At 34.8% G+C, this 12,494-nt stretch overlaps 1 protein-coding gene across 2 annotated transcripts in view; it reads left to right on the top strand.

Annotated features, from left to right (window-relative positions):
• Pkhd1l1 (polycystic kidney and hepatic disease 1 (autosomal recessive)-like 1) overlaps window positions 1–12,494 on the top strand; it is a 146,385-nt gene that overhangs the window by 37,977 nt on the left and 95,914 nt on the right. For both annotated transcript variants that reach the window (XM_013512746.1, XM_005381882.2), the window contains exons 21-25: window positions 656–780; window positions 3,941–4,104; window positions 4,654–4,826; window positions 9,498–9,645; window positions 11,062–11,216. In XM_013512746.1, coding sequence (XP_013368200.1) covers window positions 656–780; window positions 3,941–4,104; window positions 4,654–4,826; window positions 9,498–9,645; window positions 11,062–11,216 — 765 coding nt within the window. The remainder of the gene's footprint in view (window positions 1–655; window positions 781–3,940; window positions 4,105–4,653; window positions 4,827–9,497; window positions 9,646–11,061; window positions 11,217–12,494) is intronic.

The following is a 12,494-nucleotide window of genomic DNA, read 5'->3' on the forward strand; positions in this document are numbered from 1 at the left end:
TGGGTATTTAAGGCTAGATTTACACTTCCTTTTTTAAAAAACAATTTATCAAATTGTAGCACATGTTCTAAAGTTCTAAGTTCTTAAAATACGTGGCATGCTTAAGGAGTTGTAGACCATTAAAATAGGTATTTAATGACTATTTTACATGACATTTTATCTTTAGCTCCAAATATTCTACAGTATTCACATTGCAGTTAATCTGCCTGAAGGTTTAGCAGCCTTCTTTTTCTACATGTAGTGGACTTTTAAATTTTCTGAAAATTTTAATGAGGCTTTAAGTACATGGTGCATCTCCATAAGAAGTGAACTGTTTCAATATTTAAAGAAATCCATTATTATCTTGTTTTGAAATTTGGGGGGTTTTTTCTCTTTAAAATAAAAAAATAAAGGAAACTATATATAAGAAAATGCAAAAATCAGTCATTAATTATAAGGCCACTTCAACTCCATTTCCTTCTCAATGAAACTTCCCCAAGTCTTCTCCAACAGCTGACTGAAGTTAACTATTTCTTCTTTTCCTTTCTCTACATTCTGACACATTTTAGATGGAAAGTGCTCAATAAATATTTACAGAATTAGAGTGAATTCATTTGAATTGTGAAAAAATAATCGGAAGATATTGTTACTGATTTTTTTCATATTTCTCATATAGTTATGTTTAGCATACAAAGGATTCTTGGCAAATTATATTGGTCTAAAATATCAGTACCAAGACAGTGGCAAGATTACTAGAAGCACAGACAGACAATTTACGTATAACTTTGCACAGGGGGCCAGGTAAGTTACATTATGAATTTGAAGACAAATTATACTATAGTATGTAAACTATGAAGATAAGCTCATCTCTTGCTTTTTCTTGTTTTGTTTTGGGGATGATGTGCATGTAGATCTAACTATAATTTTCTGGCCTCTTACACATGGTTTCTAACAGAAATTGTTGTTTCAGAAAGAAATCAATAGATTATGAAGACAAAAATTGCTCTAATGTCATCATCACCCATGACCATTTAAAAGACAAAACAATGCTAAATGTTGGAATTTAAATTATATGTTATTAAACCCAATAATGTTCCTAGACACTGAAAGAGAGTCGAAGGAGATCAAGGTCAAAATGTATTAGCAGAGGAGACAAAATATTTTGATGGCTGTATGAGGATAAAAGGGGAAAAGATAATCTGAAATGATGCTTGCTTTGCTGCAAGTTAGACATATAGAAATGCAAATAGAGGAATATAAAGGAAGTGATTAAATGAGCCTAGAGAATATTATTTAATGACTATAATTATTATAACCTCAAGAACAATTTAGTTCTTTATAATTATGTCTTGGTTTTTACTAATTGTTATAGCTTCTAGAATTTGTGTAAATCCTGACTTTGCATTTCTGTGTGTAATATACGTGAAAATTTTATTTACAATAGAAATAATAGTGAAACACACACACTTTTCTATTTCCAAAGTACGTCATTGTAAACAAATATTTATTAAGAAAGCCCCTTTCCCCTGCAGCTCAGATTTATCTCCCAGGTGACATTGGCATTTTATTTAACATCCTAGGCATGCTATGTGTGCCTTTGGCATTTTAAAAAAAATGTTTATCCCATCTCTGGTATTCTAGAGGTACAGAAGGTGAAGAAGGAGAGAGAGAGAGAGACAGAGAGAACAAGCACAGGGTATTAGTTTTGACAAAGGTGTTAATGTCTCAGTGGAAAAATACATGCCTTTGAGGCCACTACAGTTTAATGACTATATAGATTAGGACAAAAATAAGCTCCTGGAGTGAATGAAGTGAGAGGGAATAATTCTGCAGTTCTACATGGTAATTGCTGACTCAGAAGAGGCTACACCATGGGCAGTCACAAAGAGATAAAAGTGGTGCCAGGGGAAAAGCAGACCCACCTATGTTTGCTGCCCATGAGCAGGGGAAGCCTGCTACTAGAATGTTATACAATGTGTCATACACGATTTGCTTCGGGTCTAGGGTGATGGATCCTTATGAAGCAGATGTCCTCCTTGAAGGGACATCTGAAGGCACATCTTGCTACAATTTTCTGCGTGCCCAGTGGAATCACAATTTCAGCTTTGAGGCCCCCTGTCTTCATCTATTTCACTCCATTGCATAGGATTTTGTAACATTTTACGGACCTCGCTGTTCCATATTAGTTAAACCATCACTTAACAAATAAGTAGGTCTCTCCTTTTAGCCTGCAGCTTCTCTTTTCTTCGGGTACTTGAAAATGTACTAATGTACTAGATTTGTTAGAACTGGCGAGTTTTCTTTATCCTAAATGTTATAAGATTTTATTTTATTTTGTAAATTTTTTTATTTTTGGAACCAGGAATCAGGCTCAGGACCTTCCTCTTGCCAGGCAAGAGCTTGTGCCACTGAGCTGTATCCTCGGCCCTGTTATAAGATTTTAAAACAAGAATATCATGGTTTTTGAAAAGTGCAGAGTTCTACCATTAAAACTCTGTATTTCCAGTCAAGGCAAAAAAATGCGCCTGCCTTGAATGTCTATTTCTAGGCCTGTTTGTCTATAGGCCATAGAGCTCACCTAGATCAAGTAGATGTGTTAGTGTTAATTGCATTCTATAACTTTCCAAAAGCAGTAATATTTGTAGTTGTACATCAGGTTTCAAAATTCAAAGTTAGCTGCCTTCCTTTTAAAAATTGTAATCCAGCTACAGTGGCACAATGTGCAATTACCTTAAGTTTTACCCCAATTTGCAGTCTTTTTTTAAATTTTTAGACAGGGTCTAGCTATGTAGCCCAGGCTGGCCTTGAACCTGTGAAGATCCCCTTTCCTCAGCCTCTCCAGTGCTGGGATTGCAGGCATGTGCCACCCGGCCCAGCTACATTATCCTCTTTTTTTTTTTTCGGTACTGGGCATCGAACTCATGACCTTGCACTTGCCAGGCAGGTGCTTATGCCACTGAGCTATATCCCCAGCCCTGCATTATCCTGTTATACAGGGGTTTGTTTGGTATTTCAAATTTTCTAAGTAGTAAAATTACTACTTGTTAAATATTTGTTAGCTTACTAATTGTTAAAACTTCAGAATTATAAAATTAGGAGTAAAATTCTTCTTAGAGGCTCAAAGTGCTTTTTGAGGTCTAAACAGCACTACAACAATGTAGTTGTGCATACAATTTTTAAAAACTGATCCATGCACGCCGTGTAAGCCTTGAGGCATGAAAGGTGATCTCTTGAGTTTATACACCGTGAAGAAAAATAGAACAGAAAGTACCCAAACAAAGCAGTCAGTAAGGACAGTAGTGACAAATGCAAAGATTACTGTGAAACTATATTTCATTATTTGGGTACAGTATTTATCCGTTACAAGCTCTCGCAGCTAAGTTGCTTTATGGTAATTAATGGGATTCCAGTACAGTTAACATTTAATGGAAAATCTGCATCTAAATTATACATTTAAGAGACACTATGTAACCACTTATATCTCCAAGTAACTTAGTAGCTTTTGGTCAGTTAAAATAATGTGCAGTGACACTGCAGTAAGATCTTTTGGAAATAGTATCAAATTCTACTTTTGCTTCTTAGCAATGGGTTAAACTTGCTGTTCTGTCTGTGACATTTGTAACTAAACAAGTGGACCTTATTCCGTGCCTTGTTTTTGTTAATATGTGCTACAGAAAAGTGCATAGTGCTCCTTGTTTCCTCACCTGTTGTTACAGAAGGCTATTTTTACATTTCTGTGGCACCTGCCGTCCTTGTCCGCAGCATTAACTCTTTTACTGCCAGTGTAAGGTTAAGCTTCTGTCTGCTGTGCCTCATCACTGCTACTTTCCTGTACTAATAAAGTAGATATGATTTTTTTTTTCTGGAGAGGGGAGCTTTTACTCATTAAGACTTTTAATGACTTTTATAGTGTATTTGTTTGTTGCTAATCTATACACCCAATTAATCAACCATATTTCAGTTGGACCTACACTTGCTTAGATCTTCTGGATCTCATACAGAGTAAACAGACTGGGACAAATTTTTCTCTTCAAAGAATTAGTTTACAGAAAGCATCAGAAACACAATCTTTCCATGTGGATGTAGTATACATCGGACAGGTACCTACAACCTCAAAACTGGATGGTATGTTGTTTCATTTTATATCTCCTGCAGTCCTCTAAATTTATCTTATAGTGAAACTCATTGTGGAAATTATTCTTATATTCTGTGGTATAGACAGAAATATTAATCTTTAAATGTTAATGATTTATTCTTCCATCTCAATAATATTATGATTCAATTGTATGCTTTAATGAATAGGGCAAGGTCATTATTTTAAAGTTAAATGTGTTCTTCATGTACATTTTCTCGTTATAGCAAGAATTAGCTTTATAGTTCTGGATTTTGGTTCTCAGTAGATGCAATGTGGCATTTTTATTCTGTTTGTTTTGTCTTTGAGAAACCCACTAGCAAGAGGGAGATCCATTCTTAAGATGGAACTCTTGACATGAATAATAAGACTGTCTGAAAACTTCACAGACATAATTCTGTAAATGAAAATGTGATTTTTGATTGTCTTAATATTGTTTATCTAGTTATGTTAATTAACTCATACATCTGAGATGTGATAAAAAAGTAATAAAAATCAACAATACAATCTTATTTCTCATTTACTTTATTTATATATTTTAGAAATGACCAAGAGAAGACTTCCGGCACTAGCAAGTAAAGGAATATTTTTAAAGGACTTCCAGGTGAATGAGACCAAACGAGATGAATCAACTATGACAATTCAATATTCTGTTACCATGACGTCATATAATTGCAGTTACAACATACCCACGATGGCTGTGAGCTTTGGACAGGTAATCTTAGGATTTTGTAAGTTATTATTTTCAAGTTAATGAGCATTGGTTTTTTTTTGGTTGTTGTTGTTGTTGTTTTGTTTTTCTCTGGTACCGGGAACCGAACTCACGACCTTGTGCTTGCCAGGCAGGTGCTTTGCCCCTGAGCTAAATCGCCAGCCCCGAGCATGGGTTTTGATATGGTAAATTGTATTAGCTTTTGAAATAGTTGATATACAGATTGTATATCTTTTAATAGACTAAGACAGTTATTCTGAGAATAAATGGTGATCGGGAGTCCTGAGCATAAAAATTGACTTAAAAGCATTAAAATAATTCTTCAAGAAATGTACTATGGCAGAAAATGAGGAAATATTATTAAGGAAGAAAGTCAGATTTAAGTCGAATTTTTCTTGTTGTGTAAAAGGAAAAGCTATGAACTCCTCTCATAAATATCCTTACACAGAAATTACTATAGTGAAAGAAAAGTTGAGATTCTACATTTTTTTTTTGTTTGTTTGTTTGTTTTTTGGTTTTTCTCCGGTACCGGGAACCGAACTCACGACCTTGCGCTTGCCAGGCAGGCGCTTTTGCCACTGAGCTAAATCCCCAGCCCCGAGATTCTACATTTTTAAATAGTTTCTGTTGTAAGCAAAATCCAACATCCTTTTATAAAAATTTATACAAAAAGGAAACATGTTGTTTTCCATATTGCCAAAATAATCTGAATCTGCTGTTTGAGTTATTTATAAGATCAGTATTAAATACTACAAATATAATGAGCATTTAAAATTTTAATTTCCTTTAAAATTAGTTTATATCCTTTCCTACCACAAATTAAAGACAAATATTAATAAGATCAAATTCAAGTTTTTTCCTTTCTTGTTTTTACTACAATATGTTTGTGAAATGTAATAGATTCATTTAGCATGGGGAATTGGTACATATACATAGCCCATCTCAATCTTTATTGAGCATTTCTAACTATAGACACAGAAAAATTTTGCTAACTAAAAAATTTACAATTAAAGGTAATGAAAGACTATAAATATTGCACAAAAATTGCTTTTGCCCCTGCTGCCCCAATGTTCTAGTCTTACTAACTTTAAGATAAATATCTGAGAAATGTTTTGTAGTGTTAACTTAGGGCTTTTTGTTCTCAAAGCACCTCTGTCAATGCCTCTCATTTTAAAATATTTCATGTTAAACTAACAATTGGTAATTGTGACATTTAACTTCAATTATTTATCCCAGGCTAAATTGGAAAATATAGGACTTAATTTTGTGTCCTTTTAAAAAAATTTCAAATGAAGGCTAAATGGAGTACTATCCAATGTTTTAAGGTACAGAACCAGGAACTGTAATTTTGGGCAATTGTAGATTCACATTTGCTTGTAAAAAATAATATAGATATCCTGTATCATTCATCACTTTTCCTCAATGGTAAGTGCTTGTACAATATAGAAGAATATGTATATTCTAGGAAACCGACACTGATATAAAATATCCATGTCCTTATTCAGATTTTATCACTTTTATATGCAGTCATCTGTGTGTGTGTGTATAGTTCTATACAATTTTATCACAAGTGTACACTCAGCTGACTTCCACCAGAGCAGTTCCATCACATGCATCTCTCATTCTATCCTTTTGTAGGCAAACCACCTCCCTCACTAGCTTCCTATTCACAAATCTGTTCTGTTTCTATAATTTGTCATTTCAACAATGCTATATAAACGATGTCAGAATTTATTTAAGCATACTGCTGCTTAGCCTTTTGAGATTATTTTATTTCACCCAGCATAATTCCCTTGAGGTATGACCAGGACATGTCCATCAATAGTTAACTTTGGTTGCTGAGTAGTACTCAAGCATATAGATGTACTAGTATGTTGACCCACCTACCTATTGAAGAGCATCAGAGTTGTTTGCTGTTTTGGGCTATTTTGAATAAATCTGCTATGAAAATTCATTTATGGTTTTTTGTATGACATCATTTAGGGGAGTAATATGGCCAACAGTACAATTAGGGGGTCATATGATAAGAACGTATATCACTTTGTAAGAAAATGCAATATTCTTTTCCAAAATAATTGTACCACTTTACATTCCTGCCAGCAACATATGAATGATCTAGCTTCTATACAATTTTTTTTCCATTTTGGCCATTCTGCTAGGTTATGTAGCCATAACTCATTGTAAGATTTGCATCCCTCATGGCTATGAAGTTGAATATCATTTCAGGGGCTCATTTGCCACTCAGATACCTTCTGTGAATGCCCTCTGTCCATTTTCTAATTGTACTTTTCTAATCATTGAGTTTTAAAAACTCTTCATATATTCTACATACAAGTTCTTTGTCAGACATATGGTTAACACATATTTTCTTTGAGACAGTGCCTTGCCTTTTCATTTCATTAGGTCTTTCACAGAAAAAAAAGTTTTGGAATCCAATTTATGATTTTTCCTTTATGAGTGGTACTTTTGGTTTCAAGTCTAAGAACTTCATTTAGCCTTAAGTCCTAAAGATACTTTAGTTTTTTCCCTAAAAATATTATAGATTTAAATTTTATACTTTAGGCCATGTTATACTTTGTGTTAATTTGCTAAATGTGGTTTTAGGATGAGGTTCATTTACTTGGTTGTGTCTTTTGTTGCTTTAGCACTACTTATTGCAAGCATTATCTTTCCTCTGTTGAATTACTCTTGTATCTTTATGAAAATTCAATTGAGCATAATAGTGTGGTTATACTTCTGGGTAATCTATTTTTTCCATTTTCTATATGGTGATCCTTCCACAAATACCATAGGATATTTATTACAGACCTACAGAATAACCCTTAACAATGAGTAAAGGGGGACCTCTCATTTATTCTTCTTGTGCAAGATTACTTTAGCTCCTGTGTCTTTTTGCATAAATTTTACAATAAGCTTATTTATGTCTGCAATAAATTTGCTGATGTTTTAATAAGAATTAAATAGATTGGTTGGAGAAATATTGGCACCTTTGTTATGCTGAGTCTTTTAATCCATGAACACAATTCATGTACACAGTATATGCCTCTGTTTATTTAGGTCTTCTTGTTCTTGTTTTAAAAATCAACACACTTTGGTTGGGCCTTCTTTGATGGCTTTTCTCAGAATTTTAAAGTTTTCAGATCAAATCCAGAACCTATTGGTTAGATTTCATTTTCTTTGAGGTAATTGAAAATCATCTTGTATTTTTAACTACAGATTATATGTCTTCACTATTTGTATTTAGAAATGTGATTTTTTTTTTTTGTCTTTTTGAGACAGGGTCTCACTCTGTAGTTCAGGCTGGCCTTGAGCTCACTTTGTAGCCCAAGCTGGTCTCGAACTCACAACAACTGTCCTGCCTCAGCCTCCCAAATGCGGGGATTACAGGCGTTTGCCACCACGCCCGGTAGCATTTTTTTTTTTTTTTTTTTTTTGTCTTTTTAAAACAGAGTCTCACTATGCAGTTCAGGCTGGCCTTGAGCTCACTTCGTAGCCCAAGCTAAAGAACTTTTTTTTTTTTTTTCTGGTACTGGGAATCGAACTCACAACCTCATGCTTGCCAGGCAGGCTCTGTGCCCCTGAGCTAAATCCCCAGCCTAGAAATGTGATTGGTTTTTGTGTGTTGATCATGTAAGCTGAAGTCAGTGAATTTTTATAAAGTAAATACCCTCATGGAATCAATATCCAGATTAAGGTAGAGGAAATCATTAGCTCCTGGATAGCTTTCCTCGTATCTTCTCTTTGACAGTAGACTGCTCACCTTGCACACCCAAATAATCACTGTTTTGACTTCAACTACAATACATTAGTTTTACTCATTTTAAACTTCCCATTAATGGAATCACAAAATGCGTTTCCTATATAGTTACTTTATTGAATCTGGAGAGATTCTTTTTGTTCCATGTAGCTCATTCTTTTTCATTGATAAACATTATTTCATGATATAAAAATACCATAATTTATCAACTTTGTTGATGGACTTTTGCTTTATTTCCCGTTTGAGGCTATAATGAGTAAAGCTGACGTGAACATTCTTGAATATGTCTTCTGGCACTCATGTCTCCTCATTTCTGCATCATTTTAAATTCTACAAGTTTAACAGACAATTCTGAGGGATCAGTGGTGGGAAAATACCGTTTTCACTATTAGAATTACAAGCTGTGAATTTCTACAGCGTGTTTTGCTTCCATCAGTTGATTATGACTCAGTATTTCAAAAGTATTTAGTGAGGCTGGACCAGTCTCCTACTGACCATATACTTACTTAATTTTTGGTTAAATCCCCACATTGTATTTCTCCAAAAAGGCTTTTAGCTTTCTGATGGCCAAGATTGCATCTCACGTTTCTTTGCTTCCCTACAGTGATGAGCTTTGTACTTTGCCTGCTTGATAAATATTTGTTCCTTGAGTAATAGAGGGGCTATTCTGAATTAATGAGATTTTACTGTGGTTCCAGCTGATTGCTGCACAGCTGACTGAGTTGACTTTGGCCTCATTATTGAGGCCATCTAGGCCTGGCCTGTGTTGATTTATGTGACTCTCCTTAATGTTCTGAAGAATTATGAATACATGAGGCTCACTTATGTCATGTCACAGGATCGCACCACCGTGAAACAGAACTCATGTTAGCCATTGTTCAGTTTAATCATTGACCAATATTTATTTTGGAAATTAGATAATCGCAAGTGAGACAGAAAATGAGTCTGTTTACAGAGGAAATAATTGGCCAGGAGAGTCAAAGATTCGTATTCAAAGAATTCAAGAAGCTTCTCCACCTATAAGTGGCAGCTTTGACATTCAAGCTTATGGGCATATTCTCAAAGGTAAATGAGAGATGTTGTGAACATTGATATAACACATACATATGCATAGTCTATAAAATGTTATATGTTGTTTCACTTGAAAATTATTACTAATTATTCTAACATTCATATGTCTAATCATGCAGGTGTGTAGATAATGCACACCATATTATGGACAATTACAATGTTTTTGTTTTAAACTTTTCTTTTACTGGAGTGAAAAGAAATTTCCCCACCCAAAATCCATGTGATTAACAGTGATTATTTTTATGGAGAAGTAATGTGTAAAAGTCTGTAAAAATATAATAGACTCTTAATGTTCAATTTGCCGAAGGTGGCTGAAATTATGACTTTCACAAATCATGCCTTTATCTAATAGGTACGTTTTGGAAAAAATTTCTATAGTAGCCAGAAACAATAATGATAATATTACAACATTACAGATATTGAGAATTGAAATACTATTTTTAATAACAACCTTAATTGGAGTATCTAGTCCTAATGGCTCATTGTCTATGTGTGTCTACTGACACTTGAAATTTAAAAAGTGCTGCATATTGAAATATACAACAGTGATGTATCTTTCAATATTGTATTCAAAATAACATTTTAAATTATTTCTTTATAAAATTTATTATTAAAGTCATTTTGCTTGTTCATTTTTACTTCTTAAAATATTGCTGCTGCTGCTAGAACATTTTTAAATTGTGTATGAAGTCACAGTATCAGTTAGACAGTAAGGACTAGACAATCATAATAGACATTTTGGTGTACTGTCTGGTAGTTTTTTTTTTGTTTGTTTGTTTTGTTTTGTTTTGTTTTTCTCCAGTACCGGGAACCGAACTGATGACCTTGCGCTTGCCAGGCAGGCGCTTTGCCGCTGAGCTAAATCCCCAGCCCCCTCTAGTAGTATTTCTGTACATAATTTAAATAGATCTGTATAGACTTTATACGGGATTTGTATAGATTATGTCAGTAATATAAAAGTAAACTATTTAGTGCAAATGACATTTTCATATTTTTTCACACCTCAACCAGGTGTACTGGGTTATATTCCCAAAAGTTTGTTCCTCTTTTATGTTCATAAGTTATAAGTCATCAGTAAAGTGAATTGATATTAAAAATAAAAGTTTAGGGTTGAGGATATAGCTCAGCAGCACAGCATCTGCCTGGCAGGCATGAAGTCCTGAGTTTGATTCCCAACACCAAAAATAAATAAATAAAAAGAAATAAAAATAAAAGTTTTTGAGATACATTACTAACATCATTTTTCTTTCCCAGAAATGTACAAATTCTTCACATAAATAAGATAGAAAATTCATTCTCACTGCATGGAAGGATATGTAGCTTACAAGTGATGTGGCTCGTGTACTTTAAGGAGGAAATTTGGTTTGTGATTTTTGACTTCTGCTGCCTGCTCTCCCTCTCTGAGTGCAGGCATCCCGGCCACTGCATCCGCTGCAGATTTGCAATTTGCGCTCCAGAGCCTGGAGGAGATGGGGCAAGTCTCAGTGACACGAGACGGAACCTGTGCTGGATACTCCTGGAGCATCACGTGGAGAAGCGCATGTGGAAAACAGAATCTTCTACAGGTTCCCTCACTTGGCTTGGCTTCCCTTTTCCTCTATATGTCATTTGCTTTTTTTGTACTCTGCCTCATTCTAAGAAAAGTTGGAGACTATGAATTTTTTAAAAATTCAAACCATAGACTGAAAATATTTTTAAAGAATTTGAGCAGCATATTGTCCTACAGTAGGTTGACCAGTTGTTCTCTTTCACAGAGACTAATGTTTGGTACTTCATTCTCTGTCCCACGTAGAAGTCCAAGAATGTGTGTGGTAGAAGTCCCCTGAGAGGGGCAGGGAGAATACAGGCTGGAGGAGTCTCAGAACAAAATCCAGGTGTACTCTGAGGAGAGGCCAAGGATAATCACCCTCACTGTCTGTAACTCTAACACTAGAACTGTATTCAGTGGCCTTGGATCCTTTTTTTGACTATAAAGATGACTTTTCCAAGTTCATGAGGATTTTACACCTGGAGATCTCATTTAGTTGCCATTGCTTGTTTACAGTGAGAGAGGACTTATCCCCAGAGTAGGTGAAGAAATTAGTCTAGAAGCAAACCAAAGGTGCTTCCTTGGGGTAATGAGAGTGTGAGAAATATTTTTCCCCATGCACTGTTTGTAAGATGATAAATTAGTGCCTTTTTCTTTTTGAGGACTACCTAGTAGTATCTAAATATAGATGCTTTATGATTCAGCAACCTTATTCATATAACTCTGTCCTACTGAGAGAATAATATGTAAAATGATGTAGCACAGCAGGTAGTCACTATAGCATTATTTTTACTAGTAAAAGCAGAGAAACTTAAATCTCTTCAATACTAGAATGGTTGTTATGACAAATACGTAGATCCACATATATTTGCCTGGAAAGACACCCATGACATAAGGTGGAAAATGCCCAGAACTCCATTCATGAAATCATCAGTAGGGGAGGAGAGGTAGGAAAATAGCAGACAAAAAAAAAATATGTAAACATAGAACAAAAGTCTCCATGAATGTGCAAAACAGAAACAGTCTCACAGATGTGGGGGTTGTTTTCAGAGGATACATGGCCAGGAACTAGAATTAGAATATTCCAGAACTCACACAACTCTCATGACTGGCCTTTACCCTGTTATCACCGCTGGTCTCTGCACACTGACTCTCTTCACTGTTGACCAATCTCCTCTGCTTATTCATCATTTCTTTTCTGCAGTGCTTTGGCTCATGTGTGGGTGAGCACGGAGACTCTTATCTCTTTGCTAGCCCCTGTATCCATCAGAAGGGAACCATACTGGCAAAGGGATTTTGGAATGACCAGACTGTA

Source organism: Chinchilla lanigera, unplaced genomic scaffold, assembly GCF_000276665.1.
Source record: "Chinchilla lanigera isolate Chin_1 unplaced genomic scaffold, ChiLan1.0 scaffold00016, whole genome shotgun sequence".
Classification (NCBI taxonomy): domain Eukaryota; kingdom Metazoa; phylum Chordata; class Mammalia; order Rodentia; family Chinchillidae; genus Chinchilla; species Chinchilla lanigera.